Genomic DNA, 22,464 nt, shown 5'->3' on the forward strand with positions numbered 1-22,464 from the left:
CTGAGATTCATTTCAGTCATCCTTGAGTACCTAAACCTTTAGAGTACATTTACATGTTTTCAAACTCTTCTTTGCACCCAGAAATACTAATGTACATGGTGGATTTCTTAATTGAGAACTAAGACTTCCAGGCAAGCCTTGATTTGTACAGCTGGTACTTTCAGAGAGGCATAAAATCTCATGACACTTCCCAGGATATCAGTGGTTGTCATCAGCGTGGCTTTCACTTCCAAGCACTGCCACAGTCCCTGCACAAAACTGCTTGGAACTAGAAAAGAATAATTAGGATTATGGGCCAAAATTTGCCTCTTGATGCTGCTTTACAGATCTTCTGCTCAACCTGCACTGTGCTGGGATGTGTCCTGTACTCACTGCAGCTCCTGAAGGCAGAGCCCTGCAGTTCTGGGCAACCCCTGGAGACACCAGTGACTGACACAGCCAGGGCAGGGGCTGCTCCCTGCTCAGCAGCCCCTGCATTCTGCACAGCCCCTGAGTGCCAGGGAACAGCACCAACAGCCCAGGAATGTGAGCACACTGCAGGGACAGCAGAGAAATGCAACATTCAAATAATTCTCTGTTACCAGAGCCCAAACACAGCAGAGCAGCCACTGGCCGAACCCACAAGGCAGGATAAGGTAACCCCAGCTCCTGATGTGAGCCCACATGTCCCAGCCCTGCCCTGCTGCCTTCCCAGCCTTTATCCTGAGGGCTGGAAATCACAGTCCCCAGGGGAAACAACACAAACACAAATGCTGCCCACAAACCCTCCCATCACCCCGAGGGCTGTTACCTTCAGGGGCTGTTTCATTCCTTGGCATCAGCTGGGACACAGATGGCTGTGCAGTCACTCTGCTGCAGAACTAGGTCAGGGCAGCACAGATAGCAAGGAAAAATAAAAATCCTGGGGTTTAGCCACCAAAACCATCCAAGCAACAGCAGCCTAGTGGACAAAATAATATCCCTGAGCGATCTCATCACCCCCAGACTCTGCAGGTACAGCTGCCCTACCCAGTGAGCACCCAGCCAGCAGGGTAGAGGGCTGTGCCATTACACACACACTCATTATTGTTTTACTAGAATCCAATAATTCCTACAGGAGTTAATCCTTCTGCATGACAGTACAGCAAACACAACCAACATTTTTTTACATTGCCCATTATCTAGTTAATTGGTAATAGTTCACAGAAAAAAGGTTACATGAAGTCACTGGTATAGTTCTAAGTCTTACTGTTCGTGGATCAAAGACAGGTCCCCGTGTTCGTTCAGTCCCTGCTTGGATACAAAATGTTCTGCAGCCAAAGCAATTTAGAGGAGTTTCCTTTCTCAGGCTCCTTCCAAGGCTGTTTTCCCAGTTCCCAGCACTGTGAGCAGTTGCAAGGAGCAGAGGGAAGCAACTGTGCTCCAGGGAAAGCACAGTTGCAAAAAATTACCTTAAATTGGTGTGGCTGTGTCAAGTCACCTAAATCTCCCCGGGAGTTTTGGCTCAGTAAGGTTACAGGATTGGTCCCTGGTTAAATATCTAATGGAAGATCTTCAGGTGAGAACAATCAAATCACATCTGAAAGCCTCATTAGAAAAGTAAACCAATATTTAGCCAAACAAATTTTGGTTTTCCATCTGAAAACCATGCTGTGAGCTCATTTAAATGCTACACCAGCAATGTCTGTGCTCTTTGAAACCACAGGAAAATCTTCAGAGAATATTGTGTCACCCAGCACTGGGACATTGCAGTTTCTGAATCAAGGGGCTGTACCAGCCTGGATAACTGCTTTTAATTTTGTTCTTTAATACTGTTTCTCAAACCAGCTGAACTTCATTTGGTGTGGCTCACAGATCACCAGTGACCCCCGGGCCTCAGAGTGGAGTCTGCTCAAGCCATTTAAATGGAAATGAGTCCAGGTTGCTGCTGGAAGGGGAGGGAGGGATTGTCTTCTCCCCACTCTTCCCTGTCCCCACACCAGCCTTGCTGCAGCTCTGCTGAGTGGGTTCAGTTTGCTGAGCTGGCAGAAGTTGATCAGGGTTTTATTTAGTTTTCTGAGGGTTTACTGAGCTGAAAGAGTTAACAGAGGAATTGGGTGAGTGCTGAATCAATGTCAGGACAGAGGAAAGAGGAGAAAGCTGCTGAGCTTCCTTCAGTATAAAAAGGAGTGTGGGCATGGACCATACAAAGCATCAGGGGCTGTCCCTCCCACCTGGGCTCATGGAGGGGTGTGTGCCTGGGACACGGGTGTGCACCCAAACAGATTTACCAGAAATCTGCTCTGAGTCTGGTACTGATTCCACTCAAACCTATGGCAAAACTCTTTGTTTATATTGGCCAAAGGAAAGAGCATTCACAGAAGAAATGTGGCATTTTGTTTGGGGAATGTGTCATTGACAGAATGCACTTTCATTTTTCCACAGATATTTATAAAACCAGAATTTAAACACAGCTTGTCACTACACTTAAAAAGCACGTTCAGGAGCCACACTTGCAGCCAAGTATCGAGGTGTAGACAGAGTGCAAATAAACAGCTCCCACAGGAGGGGGGATCTGTTACTTGTAAGAGGCCAGAGAAGAAAGCAGAGAGGGCCATGGTGGCTCCCCTGGGACAGGGGGGGCCCAGAGCAGCAGTGCCAGCTGCTCCTGCTCTTGTCATCGGGGTGTGCTCCTCTCTGCACTTGGACAAACAAATGCCAAGGGGGGCTCTGGAGGGCTGTGCTCCTGTTACAGGGCAGGAGCAGGCTCTGCTCCCTCCCAGCACTGCAGGACACTGGGGCTCTGTTACAGGCAGGCTAAATAAATCATGTGGCCATGAGATGTCCTGAGGAAAGGAGCTGTACCCACGCAGAGCAGGCAGCTCTGCCACTCCCCAACAAACCAGCACAGGCTCAGCCTGCTCTGGCACTGGGGGGTTAAAGGCAAATTCCAGGGGGTCAACAGAGGCACTGACCATGAAGGTCTGGGCTTGGAGACAGTCCAGCTCAGAATAATGGCTGGGAACAGGAATTTCTTTCTCGCGTGCTTTTGTTTTCTGCAGTGGAGCCTCCAAATGTATAAACTCAGCAGGATCTGAACTTCTATCTCTTGGAATGGGGACTGATGGCTCTTGTTGGGGACTCCCATCCCTGGAAGTGTCCAAGGCCAGGTTGGACAGAGCTTGGAGCAACCTGGGCTAGTGCCCAGGGCAGGGGGGGTGAAACTCGGCGTCTTTAAGGTGCCCTCCAGCCCAAACCATTCTGTGATTCTGTGAATGTGGCTTTCAGAAAAAAGAAAAAAATCAGGCTGTCTCCCAACACAGCTTGAGCACATATTTTCATAAGTAAAAGCAATATTGTTCTAATAATCAAACACTAAAAAGGGTCTCAGAGGGCTCCAAGCAAACCTGGCTCATTAATCACAGAACTTCACACGTGGTGTTAGTTTGGCCAGGAGTCTGGAAATGCCAGTTAATCATTTAAATTTTGGAGCTTCCCTGGACTTCAGAAGGTATTGGAATGACAGAATAATATCAAAACCATTTTACAATTAATATTTTAGGAAGCACACATTTTCTTTATATGAACCATTCCTGCTAATAAGAACCTTATTCTGGAAGCCATGCACAATGGAGATTTTCCAACAGCTTTTGCAAGAGTTTTCACTGTGGAGAAAACTGAGGAACAAAAATAAAAATGCTTTTCATGTGGTAAAGTTGTAAGAAGTTATTAACAGAAAACAGGAAGCCCAGAAGATGTCAGTTCTGAAATTCCTATGAGTGGATGTACAAGATGCTACAATTGATCTCTGCTTTTTAAATTTGATTTTATATATTAAAAGAAGCAATTTTCCTCAATACAAATTGTGAAATTCTATTACAGTCATCTAATGATGACAATCCACTAACAAACTTGGAGTTTCTTTTTTATTTAATATGAGGAAATCCTTCTTGTTTTACCAGTCTCTTTCATATAATTTAGGCAAGTATACATATAAATATATCTAGAAGTGCTTTGAACTCAACACTTCTCAGACCCAGAGCTGAGGAATACTCCTCAATGGGCAGGTTTGGGGCTGTTCAGCCACACTTGGGCAGTAAGTTAATGGTAGAAGTGGGAGGAGAACAGGCTCTTTATTTGCAGCTCCCTGCTCTACTGAGCAGAGCAGATTTCATGTGAGATAACTGTGCCAGGGCACTGTGGGGGGCACTGCCAGGGGGCAGGTCAGGTTATGGTCACACATTCTTAAGCCCAACAGCCCCAAGAGCATGTGCAACATCAAATTCCATTTGTATGCCAGAAGAGGTTCTACTGACCCTCCCAAACTACCCCCAAGACACCTTGGAGATGCCACAAAAGCAGTTGTACAAACCTTGCTGCTGTCACAGACCTGGGCATGGACTGAAGGGTCTCCTCAGTGCTGGTGCCTGAGATGTGCTGTGGGGGAGAGGAGAGAGCTGGGAGAGAGGGGCAGGAGGCACTGACACACCCCAGCCACTGCCATCCATCCATCCATGCACTCCTGAGCCTGGCTTTGGTTAGTCCCAGTCACTCCCATCCATGCACTCCCAAGCCTGGCTTTGGCTCCACCCTCGCTGGAAGTGCCACATGGCAGAAACAGGAGCTGAGCTGAAGGAACAGATGCTGCTCACAGAGAAAGTCACATCCTCCAGTTAATCAACTTATTTCAGTCAAGGGTTTGCAGGGAATTCTTGAGACTGGAGCTGGAAGCTTAGAATTTCCCCCTGGCAGAGGCGTCAGAGGTGAACTTTGCCAGCCAAGACCTGCCAGGAACTGCTTTCTGGCACTGTCCCATCACAGACATCTTCAGCCTGGCAGATGAATTGGTTAAGCAAGAACTGCTTCAGTTCATATCAGAAATCACTTTTTCAGCTTATCTACAAAATCTTGGAAGTACAAATTTTTGTTTTGTGCCACATGAAGCATTCCAATTCCCCCCCAAATTAAACCTTTTATTTCAAGGTATTCAGGACATGCAAAACCATCAAAGACTGACCCAACTGTGACATGGGCAGCACAGTAGCCAACAGGCAGTAACCTGGCAAGGGCTGCAAAACACACCTCAAAGTGGGCCACTTTTTTTGGGTGGTTCACTCCTGCTGAGGTCTCTGAGCAGCACTGGAGGCAGCTGCAGCAGCAGACACTGTGAGGACAGAATTGCTGCCCCTCCAGTCTCACAGGTAAATTGTCTTGGAGCTTCTACAAATGGTCTCCAGCAGCAGGGACAGCTGAAGGAATGGGAGGAGGGAGGTTTCAAATTCTCATCATACTCCTTTCCTGTTCCTGAAGTAGTCTGTGCATTAGCAGGGGCAGGTGCAGAAATGTCCATGATCCCAGAAATAATCTTACCTCGTTCCATACATGAAATGCTGCCCCAAGAATAAGCTCCCAAAGAGGAGAGATGCCATTTCATATTCAGGATGAAAAACAGACAGGTCTGTGTGTTCCTGAAAGGCCTGATGTGCATCAGCATCACTTCCATTTCCTGCAACTTGTTCCAACAAACGTTTATCCATTTGCCTGGGATATTCCAGCTGGAGACATAATTTGATGATTTTAAAAAGAAACATGAATCATGTTCCAGCTGTTTAAGAACAAGTCTCAGGATAACACACCATCCTGTCAATGTTAAAAAAATAGTCTGACAATCCTTTATGAAACAGGAGCTCTGTTCCTCTGCAGTTCAGACTCCAGATCTGGCAAGGATCAGCTATGGCCCAAGGTGCTTGGCTTTGATTCGTTGGTGAAATCTAAGTATTCTAAATTTAGGACTGAATTTAAATCCCCGAACAATCAGTTTGCATAAACTCAGTAGAGCTGAAGTATTAAAATTTCCAGTCAATCCACAGATTACAAGGCTGGTCTTGACATTTCCTTGGTGTTACTTCCTGTGTTGTTTCTGAATTGCCTCCTTTATAAAGAATTAAGTCTTTTAGACTTAACTGCAACTTTTAGAGAGGTGTGTAAATATCTCCAGGAACCCTTCTGACACCTCCTCTTCCCTCACACCCTGGCACAGACCAAGCCAACAGCAGTTGGTGTCTGCAGTGAGAGGCCTCAGGCACAACAGAGGTGTCCAAGCCCCAGGAGAGCAGCTCCCAGTGCAAACCAGCTCAGCTCCCAGTCCAAACCAGCTCATTCCAGCAGCTCCCAGTGCAAACCAGCTCAGCTCCCAGTCCAAANAGCAGCTCCCAGTGCAAACCAGCTCAGCTCCCAGTCCAAACCAGCTCATTCCAGCAGCTCCCAGTGCAAACCAGCTCAGCTCCCAGTCCAAATCAGCTCATTCTGAGCAGTTCCCAGTCTAAACCAGCTCATTCCAGCAGCTCCCAGTCCAAAGCAGCTCCTTCCCTCTGCACTCCCAGCTGGCATTCCCTGTGCCAGGGGAGCTCCCCCAGGACACCCTCAGCCTACAGTTCTGGTCCCCAGTGAGATCACCCACAGTGTCACTGCAGACCTGCACTGCAGAGCAGTGCCCAGCTGCCATCAGCTCTGGGGGTGACATTAAACACTCAGTCCTCAGAGCAGCTGGGAAAGCACACACAGGACACTTCAATGTGTTTTCTGTCGGCAATTACTTGTGGAAAAGAGCAGTGTTCCCTGGGGTGAAGACACCAGTTGATGTGAAAATGCAGAACATGAGTCACTAGTGTAGCAGGAGGGAAACTATATCCCTAATATTTTTCCCCCTCTGTCTAAATCCACATTTTTGTGGAAACATAAAAGCAGTTTCTGCAAAAGCTGATGACCACTCTGAAGATTTTTCTTTCTGGTACTTGGTTATATTAACAATTCCACCTTGAGATCTTTGCTGCCAACAGCTGGTTATATTTTTTTGCAAGTGCCAGAAGGATTTTAAAATCAAGTTTTATAAAAGAAAAGTCCACAGTCAGATATATCAGTCTTATAAACTTATCTGTGTTCAGAATTAGTATTTCTGTAACAAAAACAAAAGGGAAGCAGATGCAGCCTTGGAGAAAACCTAATAAAAAAAGGAAACCAGCTTTACAGGTAGAAATGATGGGTTCAATATGTGACAGGTATAACATGCTGTTTCATTTTCTTCCAGTAACTTCAACTTCCTTCATTATTGACAAAGTGGAAACTGAAATCAGGTTCTTAGTTTTAAGAAAAGCCAGGATTAGAGTCTTCCCTGTCATACCATTAATATAACCACATTAAATGTGGTTATAAAAGCCACGTTAAATAAGACAATTTAAGCCATAACAGAAATAATTCCCAAATCCTTCCAACTCTAAAGTCAAGCTGTGCAGTTTTTTTACCCAGTTCTTCAACTTTTAATAGTTAAAGGGGAAAACTCCCAGTTTAAGGACTAATATTGCAAACACAAAGCAGATGGTGCTTCACATTATCATGAGGTATTAGAGCCTGCCACCTGCTATCACACCATCTAACAGGATACTGTCATCAACAGAAAACCAAAGAACATCCTTGCAACTGAAATTTGTAGGGTAACATCTGCAGAAGCAGTCAGATTTTAAAAGCTCTACAGTCAGCTTCTCCTAACCTCTTCCTTACAAAGGCTGGACAGCACTTAAAACTTTTATATTAATTTATTCCAAATTGTACAAAGCAATCGATTTTTACATTTCCAAAACACTTACTACAAAGTGATCAAGGAAGAAACTACTCATTCCTTCAAAGCCACGAGACAGACAACTCCCTTTACAAATAAGCTCTAGCAGTTGTATTGACTTTTTGTCAATAATTTTTCCTCTATATTAAGTGATACCTGCTGACCATTTCATTTGAGGAGTCAGTTTTACTGGATCATGACTTTATGCTTGTATTAGTTGGCCAAACCAACCTAGAATTTCAGTCAGCATCAGATCTTTTCTCCTCCAAGGATTTCCACAGTACATGCATGTACTTTATTTACACATATGTTCTATATGTGTGTGTGTTTGTGCACATACATGTACCCACACACACTCATGACATTGCTCTAAGTACTGGACTGCTTCTGTCTGCTGAAAGAAGTTTGCACAAACTTCTCTGGTGCCACTTCTGGCACTTGAGACACATGGAAGGGAATCAAGTGTCTGGAGAGTTGTAAACAAGTATGAAAAAAAGCCTTTTGGAGCGGAATGATCTTCCCTGTGATCACTGTCCAAGGAAAGAGGCCATGGGATCGTCAGGTCTCTGCCTTTTCATCCTGTAGGCTTCCATCTCCTCCTCTGTTGGCTCCCTGGCCTCAAACTGGCTGTTGTAGGGTCTCTTCCTCTCATCCAACTGCATGATTTCTTTAACGTGGAGCAGACGAGCCTCTTCTGCATTTAGTGCCTGAAAGGAGAGCAAAGGAAAACAAAAATTCCACAAGGAAAGTTAAGCAAAAAAACCCCCAGAAGGTTTTTCTTAGATTCTCACATGATGGACAAGCAGCAGGCAGAAGGGATAAGCAATGCACACCTGTCTGGCACACCTACAGCACATTTCACTTCATGATCATTTTTTAGTGTTTAACATAAACTGATGCTAGAATGCTATTTAGCAAACAAGACACTTTAATCTCTTTCCAATTGTCAAAATCAAGTAAAAAACTCCTTGGATTTATCTAAAATGTAATCATGATCCAGCAAGTACAAAGCAGGTAAGCAAGCATCTGATCTTAGGGATTTGGGATGGTTTGCTGTTGTATCCTGGTATAGGTTTGGGGGTTTGATTTTTAAATCCTTTGTATTATTCTGCCAACTACTCCTGCTGCTCCTTGCTACTGAAAAGAAGTGCATTTGTACAGTGCCTTGATTAACCACAGATTTAATTGGTGTCCTCCAGGACACCCTGAGGCTGCTGTGCCCCTGGGAGGGCTGCTCAGCAGCAGGCAGTGCATAGTTTGGGGCATGGATTTACTGCACCAGCTGTGAGACTGGGCCCAAGCCTGGCATAAAAGGTGCTAAGTTAAGCTTTGACAGTGCCTTTGATCTCTCCACCTTTCTTCAATACACAAATCATTGTTCTGCAATGTGTTTTAGAGATCTACAGCTGTAGTTAGTGCCTAGGCATGAAGTGTTCTAAGTCATCTAAACTACATCTTTTAAAACTAAATATTTATTGAACGTTTGCCTGAGAAACAAGGAATGTACTTCAGAACATCTAACAGCATTTTAAATTTGCTCTAGCTCCAAATTAGCATCAAAGAACATCCCAAGGTATAGCACAGGAACTACATTATAGGCTTCATAACACTGATGTAAAATACATATCAAGTTCTTTTTGCCACAAAGCCACTGAAGAATATAGTGCACCTTTTTCAGTTTTTCTTGCTTCTTTTTCTCTTCACCCTCACTGTCTGAATTTGAGCTCTTCTTGTGCTTCTTCTTTTTCTTCTCTTTCTGTTTCTCTTGATGGATCTGTAAGGTGGGAAACAAGTTCCTGTTAAGATGCAACTTGCCAACATTAATAATGTCCAAGCCACTAAATCCAGACTTCTCTCAATGCTATTTGAGAGCTTAGTTTTCCATAGAGGTGTTAATAATCTAACATTGCAGTCCAGTCATTTTCAGGCACATTATGACTCTACAGAATTTTGTAGTTATGCATATCATTTCATCTCTTAAAATGTTGAGGCAAAATATGTCTTCCTGAGAATGGGAAGCATCCTACCTCCATCAGTGTTTTGGGTTTTGTCATGTGTTCTTCCTCCCCAGGCTGCTCTTCCAGTAAACTTGCTTCTGTGTTCTACACGACAGACAAGAGCAGGGATGCCCAGTTATTAAGCACATTTGAAAGGGGAAGGACAAAAAAAATCCCACAACCCCCCAAAAACCCAACTCTCCCAAAAAGCAAAACAGTCTAAACCTTAAGCAAGGCAGGAGAATACTTTCCAGCTCTTCCCAAGTGACTGAGACAACACTTACAGCGATTTCTTTCCCAGCCTCTCCTGTGCAGTAGGAGTACTTGACAAAGGAGTGGCAGCACTTGTACCCCCACTTGCCTTCTTTCCAGTATGAACCCCAAATGCACTGCAAGAGAACACACCACAGCAGTTATGGCACCAGGACACTCCTGCAGGAGCCTGCAGTTTATTGCTCAGCTTATATCCTGGGGAGTGGGTTATTCAAACAGTCCAGAAGGAAGTTATGAGCAATACTTCTGCTATTCCACATCAGCCCTACAAGGTGCACTGTCAGAAAAGAGAAAAGCAACAGCATGTAGTCAACTCATATTCAAAGTGGAAGGGAAACAGAGTAACTTCCCCTTTAGTTTAAGACTGCCATGGCAACTCCTCAAATTCACATCCCAACCATGACAATCTGAAACTCCTCCTCAGCAGAGAAGGGAGAGTGTCACATTTGAGAGAGGAGAAATTTATTTGCTGTATTAATTATATTGTACTGTCTCCTACTATACCTCCAACAGGAAGGTATTTAATTTTTCTAGAATTTTAACACAACCCAGGGCTTACTGTATGGTTGTTGATCTTTACATCCTCTTCATACTTAGAGCAAGCAATAGCTTTCTCTTGTCCTTTGATGACTGTTCCATGCCTGGAGTACTCCACGTAATCTTCTGTTTGAGCTAACAGCAGCTCAGCTGGTGGGGCATCCAGGTGTTCTTGTCCTCCATACTAAAATGCAAATAGAAATTACATATAATAGGTTTGAAAAAAACCATCTTTCCTGTAGTTAAACAAACATTTCAAAAACGGCACCTTCAGTGCCTTCTGAAGAAGCCATGAGAGTGGATGGTGGCAGTTTAATCTGTAATGAATACTGAAGACAGAAATACATCATCTCCCATGGCCACTGTGGTGTTTAGTTTTACATGGTTGGTTTTTTTGGTTTTGTTTTATGCCCAGAGAATGACAACAGTGATATTCCTCACTGAGAGCAGGAAAACTTTTCAGACCAAGCCAAAAGGCTCTGGTACAACCAGAGCAGCATTTTCTGTCCCCCTTCAAACTTGAATGTTGACAAGGTTAGTAATTAAATTGATTATTTAGGTCTTCTGCAGTTGCCCAAGAAGTGAGTTGCAAAATATAAAACAAATATTTATGTACAAGACTGCACCCAAAACTTGAGTCATGAAGAAATTCAGATTTCTTCAGTGGAGAAATTCTGACAGTTATGGAAGAGCTCCCAAAAATACAAAGAAACACCAACAGATGTTCAAAAGTTCCTATATTAAATAATAACATTAATCTAATCGATGATAGTGTATAAAAATATTTTTATATTTATAAGTCCGAGCTGCTGAGAACAGCTGATGCCCTTTCACATAGGATTAGTAATCTTGGTTGTTCCCCAAGACCCAGACATCCAACTTGACAGAATTCTTATTAAATAAAACCAAATGCCTATTACCTTCTCTAGGATGCTTTCTTTCTGCTGTGCCTTGAAATCTTCTTTTTTCACTTTGAAGGATTTATAGAGGAGCTCTAATTTGGTAGGGTCTGCTTGAAGATGAACTTCAGAGCCTTTGTCATAAGCTTCCCAAGCAAACACTGTGTACACAAGAGATTTCACTCAACATTTACTCTAAAACTGACATACACATTCTTCAGTTCTGAAGCAATTTGGAAGAAGACCTCAATCCAAAAAGACTTATTTCTCTTTTGCAAGAAACCAGCAGTTTAAGTGTTTTAAGTCCCTTTCCTTACAAAGCCCCCAGAGCAGCCCCACTCACGCTGGGTCTGTGCCATGGAAATGGTGTCTCCCGTGTAGCGAACGAAGTTGTCACCGGCGTAACCAACCCTGCAGGGGAGAGCAACAGGACTGAGCACTGGGAAGGGGATTTACTCTTAAATACAATCACACAACTGCAACAGGGAAGAAAAAACTCCCTTTGTGCCCTAAGAGTTAAGAATGGAGGGAGAAGCAGGCACATTGAACTGGATACATGAAATGAAAGCCCTGGCTCCCTGTGGAGCCATGGAATTATCCCACAACCCCCTGGAAAACCTGCTGTGTGTGTTCACAGGGAAACATGGCACAGGCCTGGAACTCTGTCTGGGATGCCAAGCACTATCAGTTAAACTCAGATCTAACTGCACAGAGACACCCATCAATGGTGTGTGACATTCCAGCACAATGATCCTCAGCCCCTGGATTGTGCCTCTCCAGCCCAGTCCGTGTCTGTGGCTGAGTCAAAGCCTGGGAACAGCTTTGCTGCTGCCTGCAAAGCTGGGACACTTCTGCACAGCCCTGAACAGATGCACAGTGTGTACATGAAACACAGGTTGAAGATCAAACAATGTTAACAACCCCATCCCCCCCCTTTCAACCTCCCCAGGGCCACTCTGGAAAATTTACAGTTTGCAAAGCTGTGGCAGAAACAGAGTCAACAAAGGTCAAACTATGACGAGAGAGACAAGTGAAAGCATCTGCATCTAAAACAAAAGAATTGACTGGCATTATTCTAGCTGGGGGCTAACAGAGGTGGAAAGAGCATTATTTACTACCATTTAGGCACTGCCACTCTATTCCAGGCAGTGAGCTAATCCAATTGCTGTGCTCTGAATGCATGTTTTACTCACAGCCTGCCTGCTCTGGAGGTTCACAGCACAGCACAGGTCAAGTGCCTGACTGGGGTGCTAAGTGAGACAGCCCCGTGTGCAGCCAGGGCTGCCCATTTTTAATTAAAGATGTGCACCTTTAATTAAACTGGCTGAATAGACAATGTCAAAGCTTTCAGATCTTCACTATGCAGAATCCACTCATATAGGAGATCTTACTCCTAATTCAAACATTTAGTTAAGTACCACAGACACTCTATGTTAGTCTCCAGTCCTGAATGCCTCCCAACAAACATAAGATAAAGTTTAAGATTTAGTTACTGAAATAATTTATATAAACATCATTAGTGTTCACAGGCATCACCTCTAGATGCAGCAGTGTTCTAGTCCCTGTACAGATCACTACACAAAATGAAAGTCCACACATCCCTGGAGATTAAGGGTCAGCATTACAAAAATACCACTTTTATACACTAAAACAAAAGGTGCTCCTAAATAAAACAGGGTTTTTTCCATGTTTACTACTACTTCTATACACAACTGACCAGAGATTAATTAGTAAAAGGACATACAGATAAAAGAAAATATACAACTATTTATCTAATTTTTAAGAGTTTTGTTGGATACACAAGAATGACCCTGTTTTAACTTACTCATCTGGATTCTTGCCTGTGTTGGCATACGGGTTCTCCCTCATGGCCCTTGTTTTGGGATCATAATAAGCAGAGTTTGGATCTAGATTCCTCAAGTACTGGGGAAAGAAAGAACATACAACATATTTAATATTCATGATTTTAAAAGAACTGAAGTTACTCCTTTATGCCCCAGCTTAGACATTTTAAAAGTTCTATCCATGTAAAAAGATGACCTTTATCAAGCCATAACACGAGCATGAACAGAACTGAAAACAGACCTTAACCCCAAGACACAAAGTCATTAATAACTGAGTGCCCAATTTATTGAACTGTTTGTAACTGTTCTTCACTCACTTTGGCAATATCTTCCCGAATGCGCAGGTTCCGAACCGTGATACGTCTTTTAGAGTCAAAGTTCTGCCCAGGCATATCAATGTCATCTGCATATTTATCTTCATCTTCATCTTCACTGTTATGATCTCTTTCCTGAGGAGAGATGGGAAACTTGTAAGTCATTCACTCCAGAGAGCAGCCTGAGAATCTGATCCTAGTGGTTTCCTTACAGTTCTGCAACCCCTGCAGTTCCAGGCCAGCACAGCTCACCCGGGCTGAAGTGCTGTCAGGCCAACCTACCACTGACACTGCTCAGAAATACTCCTGGGGAAGGATTTCCACTTCCCCACGTGGAAACAGTTATCAAAACATAACTGTGATGCTATTAAGAAAACAGTTATATTGAGCAAAATATACCACATTAAAAACTAGTTATGTGCTTGCATCTCTAAGGTCTGACAACACACAGGAATTAAAACAAAAACCCCTCTAAGAAATCCAGCAATCTCTGCCTGACAAAGACCAGGCAGCCAGAGGCATGGACATGCCAGTTAAACCCTTATGCCACCCTCATTTCACTGCTTCACTAATACAGGTCCTTCCTTCTGCCCATGAGTGATGCAGTGGGTAATCAATCATCTTACTGTCTGTGAATTGGGCTCCTCTTCTCCCCACTGGTGTCTTGGGGAGTTCTGCAGCAAACAAAGAGCACATCAGCAGAGAAGACAAGATAGTGGAGAGGGGAAAGATGGCAGGGATACAAAGGGCAATCAAAGCAGAGCTTGATGCTGGATACAAAATACAATTTACCAGTGGCACAAATTGCAGAAAGATGCTACATTATGTTCTAGGAAAGAGCTCAACTGTCTCTGTGACATTCAGGTGTTGGAGGCCTTTTCACTGCATCCCCAACTAAGTTTCCCACTCCTTGCAAGAAGAGCAAATTCTAGAACTGTGTTGCTGTTACTTAGAGCTTGCTATGCCTTTGAACACTGGTGGATTAGACTAAAATATTTCATATCATGCAAATATAACCAAGTTTCAACTCTGAAAGCTTAGAAAACAACCAAGAGGATATGTATTCAAGGATTTAGTTAGAATTTACAGGAATACTAAAAGCATGAATCAGAAGGCATAACTGAAGCTGGACAAAGATAGCCTGACTTCATTTTTTTAACCTGTTTAGCCTCCAACTTGAAAATACTTGCAGGGGTGAAGATGAAACAACTGTGAGCCCTGGAACACTGACCAACAAATTGGCCAGTGCTGACTATGCAAATCAGCCCCAGTCCTCTTCTTCAGAGACAGTTCTGAAGTTTGTTTGAAACTTTTTTTCTTACAGCTTCATTTTTTTAAGGTGATGCCTAAAGATTTTGTACATTTTAATATAGCTGTATAACTTGCTTTCATTTTAGACAGTTACTAAAGTGTTTTCTCCTGGTTTGTGCTACTTTCCATTGAATTTCTGTTTAACAATCTTTCCAAGGAAAGACATTTTAGCAAGGACATCCTGCTCGGGATGTGCACCTGGACCAGAATAATGAGATATAAACAAGATAGAAGGCCCAGAACCCCTGGAGGGGCTGAGGGTGGTACCAGGGGCCAGGATGGTTTTTGGGTTGAATATACCCACTACATATGGAAATCAGTTAAACTTATAGCAGTGTGAGAATGCTCTGTGTGTGTGTGTTAAAATTAGAATTTTGTATCAAAGATTACCAAAAGCACTGTCTATAATCTAGGAGGAACTGCAGGAATTAGTGAAAGGTGCAAACTCTGCAGTTATAAGCCAGAGGGAAATACATTTGCTCAGCCTTCAAAGAACCAGAGACACTGCAAACAGCAACAACTGAAGAAAAAACAAGTTGGTTTAAGACAAAGAAAATACCTTCCTATTCCAATTTCTACTAAGCATTACCAAACCAATACATAGTCACATAAGCCATTACCTCAACATTGGCCAGATCTTAACAATCTTTAAATACAAAAAGAGCATTTCAGTACATGAAAAAAATGACTACATGGAAAACAAGTTCTTCTGACTCAAAATTCCATGTAATTAATTTTAACAGGAATAATAATCACACAGAATTTTAGTCCATAAGGGGAAAACAAAGCAACTCTAATTGGAAAGATGCTTCAAATTCTTGAATATGACACAGAGTGCCAGGAAAATCTTTAAATTACTGGAGGGCATAAAACCTAATAGCAGACCCTGCACAGAGAATAAAAGAGTCAGAAAGCAGAAGTAATCTGTTGTTTATTTATTCAGCTTAAACAAAAATAAAGTGGGGTTTAGTTAACTTACCACTTGCTCCAGCTTCCCTGATGCCAGCTCCTCCTGAAGCTTCTGTGCTTTCAGGGTACGTTTGGCCTGGGGAAGAAGAAAATACACTTGTTTCCATGTTTCTGTTCAGCACAAGGTTTAATATTAACAGTGCACACTAGCAGTGTTCCTCCTCCCAGCCCAGCCAGGCCAAACACCCAACCTTTCCCCAGGGAATCACAGCCCCTACATACCAAATCAACCTTGGAATATTCCTCCACGATCTTCATGTGCTCCTCTGGGTTATACCCATTCCAGCGATCCCGCTTCCCGTCGTAGTCAAACATCAGCTGGGGCTGCACGTGTTCATCCGGGGCAATGTTCATGCCTGTGTATTTTGCTCCAACTTTCCTGGGCCTCTGAAAGAGAAAAGGATGGTTAGATCAGCCCATTAGGCTAAAATATGTGACTCAGATATCCGTTTAAAAATCTTATCAAATCAAGCTCCTCTCTAAAGCCAGTTAATTATAAATTAATGCAAGTAGTTCTGCATTTCAGTGTAGCACAGTTGACTCCAAACCCCATCAATTTTTAATTCTATTTTCCACAATTAAGAAAGCAATCAGAACAGTTTTTAGGTGGCTTCTGACTGACATGACCCAGAAAAACAGGCACAGCAGCACTTAAGTTAATGTAAATTAACATGACAAGTTAAACATTTTCACTTATTACTGCAGAGCCTGTTACAAACAGAACTCACCAGCAACACCCCAAGTAGTATCACTTTTCCCCTTCATTTTTCCTACAGAACAATTTCTTTAGAAATTTCTAATCTCAACACTCACGACCATTTTCAACATGGCTTTTCCAAAGCCAGTATTTTTTGTTTGACCTATAGCTGGCTGTTCTTCACTAGGAGGAGCATTCCCATGGTTTCCAAAGCCATTAAGTCACAGACAGAAGTGCAGTTTACCTCCATGCAGTCCTTCTTTTTGTGTGTCAGGGCCCCACAGTTCTCACAGGCTCCTTTTCGGTACCTCGTGGCCACAGAGTTCTGGGCAGGGGCACAAAGGGCAGAGTTACACAAACCTGGGCAAGAGTCATGCAGTGACACCCAAGGTGTGACCCACCCAGCCCCCCAAACACTGCAATCTGCCTGCTGAGTGAGGATTCCCAGCTCCTGCCCCCCTCAAACCCACATAACCATCAACCACTTCCTCATGCAATCAAAGCAAATCTTTATATTCTGGCACAACCCTTTTGCATACCTCCTGAACTCCTCGTTTGTACCAATCTCCAGAGGAGTTGTACTGTTTCTGCTTCTCTGGCTGAGGTCTCTGATGCTTTAGGGTGGGTCTTTTAGAAGGATCTATGTACCATGGCACTGAGGAGATGTACTGGGGAATATGAGGATTGATATCCCTGTAAAAGATGTTGTGTCAGAAATATATGGCACGGGGAGAAAACCCCACAGCAATTCAGCCTAACAAATAACTCCCACATTGAGGTTCAGAGCTTTAGGAGGGATAATAAAACAATGAAGTTGGTAGAATGCATTGCAAAATAAACTTGATAACAGAGACTTTCACTGAGATTTTGTTGCCACCTAATTCACCTCAACTCCTGACTCCAAAGCAAGTGGCTTATTCTGTGTAATGTTACTGAGCACAAAAATAGCAACATTTCTCTTCTCAGAAGCAACAAGCCTCATAGAAACAAGAGAGGGAGGAGGAACAGCTCAGGTACACAGGGAAGTTCCCCCTTACTCATGTTTGAAATACCATCTGTAAGTAGCTGCAAAAATGGAACTTTTAGCAGAACTATCAATAGCTCACAGCAGATAAACACTGAACTTGCATTTTTTGGGAGAGTATCTGTCTTCTAGAGCGTTCAAAGAAAATCTACGAACTTCAACTATTTCCTTCTGCAGTGACTCATGCAGAAACCCTGTGTCACCCTCCTAACCACTGTGTAACCACACCAGAAAAAAGGCACTTCTAACCAGCAGCTTTAGAGCAACTCAGCTTTAATAAAACTCACTTTCCTTCTTCATCCACCTCAGCAGGTGCATTTCCGAGTTTTCTCTGTTCTTCCAGTTCCTTCTTTTTCCTCCAGTCTTCCCTTGTCATCTTCTTCGGCTCCTCCAGGCTCACGTCGTTTGCCCCTCCTGCAGGGGTGGCGTTCGCTACCACCCCCGATGCCATTTTGGTTCTGTGCCCTGCAAGAGGCAATAAGTGAAGACAAACGCGCCGCCCTGCACCCGGCGCGGTGTGAGCGTAGCCCCTCCCGCGGCCTGTGCCGCCCGGGCCGTGTCAGTGCCCGAGCCAGCGGCAGGGCCCGCACGGCACCTCCTTACCGGCACTACCGCACGGCCCGGGCCCGGCGCGACAACGCACGGCGGCCGCGGGGAGCCAGCGCCGGGCCCGGGGCCGCGACCGGCTGGGAGCGCACGGCGGCACCCCTGAGGGCCCGCCCTGTCCCTGTCCCACTCCTTTGTCCCGCTCCTTTATCCCAATCCCTCTCCTTTATCCCGGTCCCTGTTTTTACCTGCCGGGCTGCGCCACCGACCCACAATGCCCTGCGGCCGCACACCCACTTCCGGGGTGGGGCCTGCTCCTGGGCCCGCCCCGCTCGTGAGCCAATTGGCTGCCGCGAGTCAGTCGAACCGGCCAATGGGCGGCGCGGCGCCAGTTTAAAAGCGGCGCCGTGGGGTCGCGGGGCGCTTTAAGGAGTCAAGAGAGTGCGTTGGGTATTTCGGGACATACCGGGGGCCGGGCGGTGCCGCCAGGCCCGGGGGTGAGTGAGGGTGTCCTGACGGTGCCGCCAGGCCCGGGGGTGAATGAGGGTGTCCTGACGGTGCTACCGGGCCCGGGGGTGAATGAGGGTGTCCTGACGGTGCCGCCAGGCCCAGGGGTGAATGAGGGTGTCCGGGCGGTGCCGCCGGGCCCGGGGGTGAGTGAGGGTGTCCGGGCAGTGTGAAATAGGGGTTTGTTCCCCCTCATCTAGGGACTAGTACGTGACAGCTCCGTTGGTTTTAATGTAGCTTGCCTAAAAAGTGTGCTGTGATGGAGGAAATGACAAAAATTATTTCTTCTTTTTCCTATATGAACTTTACAGGGTGGTCTCATCAACCTGAAGATGGCAGCTGTGATCTCTGTTGGTGCAGACAATGTTGCTCCTGAGAGCCAGCTGCTGATCTCTCCAGGGTCTTGTGAGTATTTGCTGCCCTAAGGCAGCAAGGGGTTGGGTGAGGGGCAGAAATCATGTCTTGTTATTCACTCTTTTCAGTGGTTTTCTATTCATATATCTGTTTACCTAACCAATTTTTCTAAGCTCATCAATTATCATAAAAATCAAGATAACTGGCCTTTTGTCATTGTGGCTTATACTTATGAGTTATAAATGATGAACAAAGATTTCTATGGCAAGAAGTTTTCCAGCACGTGCACTTACTGAAGCTTTAGGGTTGTTATGGTGCTAAAGTTTGCTTTTTTTTCTTCCCACCACTCCAGCAAAAGGAAAGAGCACACACTCTGGAGGAGTAGTTTGCACTCCACTTCATAAAAAAGCGTTCTCACCAGCAGCCATGACTTGCTCTAGGAGAAAGGCTCTTGGTAAAAAAGCAATCACTACGTCTGCAGCCATGTCTCACTCTGGGGGAAAGGCTCTTGGTAAAAAAGTAAACACTGTACCTGAAGGCACATATCAGCCTTTGAGAAGGGCTCTTGGAAAGGTGAATACAACTACAGGAGTCACGAGCAAGATGCCCCAGATGAAGCAGGAAAATCAGCCCCAGATGAAGCAGGAAAATCAGCCCCAGATGAAGCAGGAAAATCAGCCTTGCACTGCAAACAAAGTGAGTACAACATGCTGCTGCTGCAGGAGGGGGGAGAGGAATGTGTGGTTTGTTGTGGCTTAACCCTGGCAGATTAAACACCACACAGCTGCTCCCTCACTTTCCCTTGGTGGGATGGGTGAGAGACCTAGAAGGGTAAAAGTGAGAACTCACAGGCTGAGATAAAGACAACTTAATAAATAAAATCTCAAAGGAAGACATAAGCAGCTGAGTGATGCTGTGCCAGTCCTCGAGCAGTGGCAGCCTTGGCACACTTCCCCCTGTGTTCACTGCTGAGTGTGCTGCTGTGCAATGTGGGGATGTCCCTCTGCACACTCGGGGTCAGCTGTCCTGGCTGTGCACCCTCAGCCTCCTCGCTGGGGGTTGTGAGAGGCAGGAGGGGCCTGGGCTCTGTAAACCTACTCAGCAGTAGCTCCCACAGCTGTGTGTATTGATGCTGTTCTCAGCAGGAATCCAAAACATGTCTCATATCAATTACGAGGAAGGAAAATAACTATTCTAGCCAAAAGTAGTGCATCTACATAGATGGCTCTGGGGAAGACAGTCTCAGTTAATGCCTTATTCGCATGTTAAGTACTAACAGTTTCATATGAGCTTAAATGTTCCAGTGCAGTCACTTGTTGCCACTGTATGTAGTACTGAGCTACACAAACTGCTGAAATATTTGCCCATCTCCAGCTTTGTGTTGAAGGTGTAGCATTTAGGCCTACTTGAGGACTGTAGGGCAGGTGTGCTTGTATGAAGACCTGAATAGAACAGGAGAGCCACTACAAACATAATACAGTAGCTCAAATAATATGTCTTCCTTTTTTTAAGACTGATGAAAAGACTGAATTAGACAGCTGGACTTCAGAGTCTGATGAAGATTTGGTAGAGTGTAAAGAAGAAGATTGGGTTGAGTCTGAAGAAGATTGGCCAGAAGTAGAAAATATGTTTCATTTTGATCCTCAAGGTAAGAACTATTGGTGTAATTATTAAAATGAACAATAAAGCTTTCATGAGTGCTAGCATTGTTGTAAGACTTTATCCAAGCTATTGTGGCACACAAAGCCAGCATTGCATTTCTCCTGAGTCCCTTCTGAAACATAAGGCTGCTTGCTTTCTCAGTCCTTCAAAGTGTATCCTTAAAGTCTTCTTCATGGGGATGTGAGTGTGTGAAAACTGCTGTGCCAGAGACTTCAGTGTTGGTGAAACATGTGCTGTGCTTGCTGAAGTCATGAAAAGCTGCTCTGTGTTAGCAGTTATATTATGCAATCTAGTCTTTTGGTAAGTGTCTGTGTAGGGAATGTCACGGACAGCTAGGGTGTAACTGCAAATCAATACCCCTTGTGTTGTGTTGTTTTAGATTGCTTCCCATTTAATTTAATCCAGGAGAATTTGCAGCTTCCTAGGCTACTGCACACTTACTTACTCAGACTGTCTTTCCCAAACAGACTTTGAGGTCTTTGATGTTCCTGAGGAGTGCAAACTAAGCAATCTGGACCTGCATGGTGTTCCCCTCATGGTATATCCAAGGACATACCACAGATGTGTAGAGGAGGAGCCAACACCTCTTCCCACTCCAGAGCTGTCGTTTACACCCAGTAAGTGGAACCTTAGCCTGCTTTTCAGTACAACAGTGCTCCTCAGGGTTTGGGAGGGAAGGCAGTTGGCTCCAGCAGTGAATTGCTGTTGCTGTCTGAGCTGTACCAGAGCAGTGCCCCAGCACCAGCCAACTCTGGTGTGGTCCAGCTGAGTGGAACTGCCCAGCCCTGCTGGTACAGGTGGTGGTCTCAGTGGTGTTGCTGAGGGGTGGCATAACCCAGCTGCCACCAAGCACCACACAGCTGCTTTCTGGGTCCCCTGCTGTGGGATGGGGAAGGGAATTGGAAGAGGAAATGTGAAATAACTCATGAGTTTGAGATAAAAGCAGTTTAATAACTAAAGCAAAGGTCATGCATCAAGCAAAGCAAACCAAGGAATTCATTCACTACTTCCCATCAGCAGGCAGGTGTTCAGCACCCCCAGGACAGCAGGGCTCCATCACACGGGATGGTGGCTTGGGAAGACAAATGCTGTGACTCCAGATACCACTCCTTCCTTCTTCCTCCAGCTTTAGATGCTGGGTGTGATGCCAGGGTGTGGGATAGCCCTGAGGTCAGGGGCAGGCAGCTGTCCCAGCTGTGAGCACTGCTCAGCAACAGCTGAACCAGCCCTGATTTACCAGCACTTTCCAGCACAAATCCAAAACAGAGCCCATACCAGCTGCTGGGAAGAAAATGAACTCTGTCTCAGTGGAAAGCATCACCCTGAGCAGTCTTTTGCAGTGCTTTGCAAACTGTCAGCTAGGTGGGATTGGTTTAGACTATGAAACAGTATTTCCCTTGGTCATTCAGGAGGTTTATGCTGAGCTTCTGGGAGCTGACTTTGTGTTAGTGCACATTGTGAGTTTGAGGCACTGATTTGATTTATCTCTAACTTATTTCTTTATCTCTAACTGATTTGATTTATTTCTAACTTCAGGCTTGCTGCAAGCACACTTTGACTTCATTGCTAGCCTGGAAAAACTACACTTCCCTGAGCTGCCACCATTTCCAGCTGACTTTTATGAGGAGCAGGAATGTTGTAACAGGTTTTAAATTTCATGTAGTTCTGTATTTTAATAAAGGCTAATCTAACATGCATAGTACTAGACTTGTTCATTTTCAGTAGGCTCCAGGTGTGAGCAGTGCTTCAGAAGGAGGTATCTGACCAGCAACTAAAGCAGAGCCTGGGTAAGCTTGTAAGCAAGACTAATACACTGTTATGAACCATATCCAGGGGTTGGTACCTGCTGGTTAGACTACATGGCTGTGATAGATTGAGGTCCACCTGACCTCAGTTTGCATAACTTGATCCTTTAAAACACATGCAAGGGTTTAAACTAGTCTAGTGTAAATCAAGC

At 44.7% G+C, this 22,464-nt stretch overlaps 2 protein-coding genes across 3 annotated transcripts; one reads left to right on the forward strand and one right to left on the reverse strand.

Moving 5' to 3' along the window:
* Positions 1–7,531: 7,531 nt before the first annotated feature.
* SLU7 (SLU7 homolog, splicing factor) lies at positions 7,532–18,325 on the reverse strand. Of its 2 annotated transcripts, XM_017833901.1 has the most exons (16): positions 18,233–18,325; positions 17,726–17,903; positions 16,954–17,107; positions 16,659–16,739; positions 15,940–16,104; positions 15,728–15,793; positions 14,064–14,111; positions 13,441–13,572; positions 13,105–13,202; positions 11,623–11,690; positions 11,301–11,440; positions 10,403–10,564; positions 9,855–9,959; positions 9,601–9,675; positions 9,243–9,347; positions 7,532–8,280 (listed from the first exon to the last, which is right to left on the reverse strand). In XM_017833901.1, the coding sequence occupies exons 2-16, from the start codon at positions 17,887–17,889 to the stop codon at positions 8,101–8,103; spliced, it is 1,743 nt and encodes a 580-aa protein (XP_017689390.1). In that variant the 5' UTR covers positions 17,890–17,903; positions 18,233–18,325; the 3' UTR covers positions 7,532–8,100. The 2 variants fall into 2 exon arrangements, with proteins under 2 accessions (XP_017689390.1, XP_017689391.1); XM_017833902.1 differs by lacking the exon at positions 14,064–14,111.
* On the forward strand, positions 18,259–22,204 carry PTTG1 (pituitary tumor-transforming 1). Its single transcript, XM_017833860.1, has 7 exons — positions 18,259–18,340; positions 18,513–18,637; positions 18,803–18,896; positions 19,198–19,541; positions 20,358–20,493; positions 20,975–21,124; positions 22,044–22,204. Exons 1-7 carry the CDS (start codon positions 18,259–18,261, stop codon positions 22,157–22,159), a joined length of 1,047 nt encoding a protein of 348 aa, XP_017689349.1. The 3' UTR covers positions 22,160–22,204.
* The last annotated feature ends 260 nt before the right edge of the window (positions 22,205–22,464 follow it).

Source organism: Lepidothrix coronata, unplaced genomic scaffold (genome assembly GCF_001604755.1).
Source record: "Lepidothrix coronata isolate B3197 unplaced genomic scaffold, Lepidothrix_coronata-1.0 Scaffold223, whole genome shotgun sequence".
Classification (NCBI taxonomy): domain Eukaryota; kingdom Metazoa; phylum Chordata; class Aves; order Passeriformes; family Pipridae; genus Lepidothrix; species Lepidothrix coronata.

What these genes read in the sequence shown, in the direction of transcription:
- SLU7 (XM_017833901.1), bottom strand. Translation starts at nt 17,889, where the DNA reads ATGGCATCGGGGGTGGTAGCGAACGCCACCCCTGCAGGAGGGGCAAAC. An exon ending in GAGGTGGATGAAGAAGGAAA is followed by an intron (nt 17,108 to 17,725) that starts GTGAGTTTTATT and finishes CATCTTTTACAG; the next exon opens with GGATATCAATCCTCATATTC. An exon ending in AGGCTGGGAAAGAAATCGCT is followed by an intron (nt 9,676 to 9,854) that starts GTAAGTGTTGTC and finishes TCTGTCGTGTAG; the next exon opens with AACACAGAAGCAAGTTTACT.
- PTTG1 (XM_017833860.1), top strand. Translation starts at nt 18,259, where the DNA reads ATGCCCTGCGGCCGCACACCCACTTCCGGGGTGGGGCCTGCTCCTGGG. An exon ending in GCTGATCTCTCCAGGGTCTT is followed by an intron (nt 18,897 to 19,197) that starts GTGAGTATTTGC and finishes CCACCACTCCAG; the next exon opens with CAAAAGGAAAGAGCACACAC. An exon ending in GTTTCATTTTGATCCTCAAG is followed by an intron (nt 20,494 to 20,974) that starts GTAAGAACTATT and finishes TTTCCCAAACAG; the next exon opens with ACTTTGAGGTCTTTGATGTT.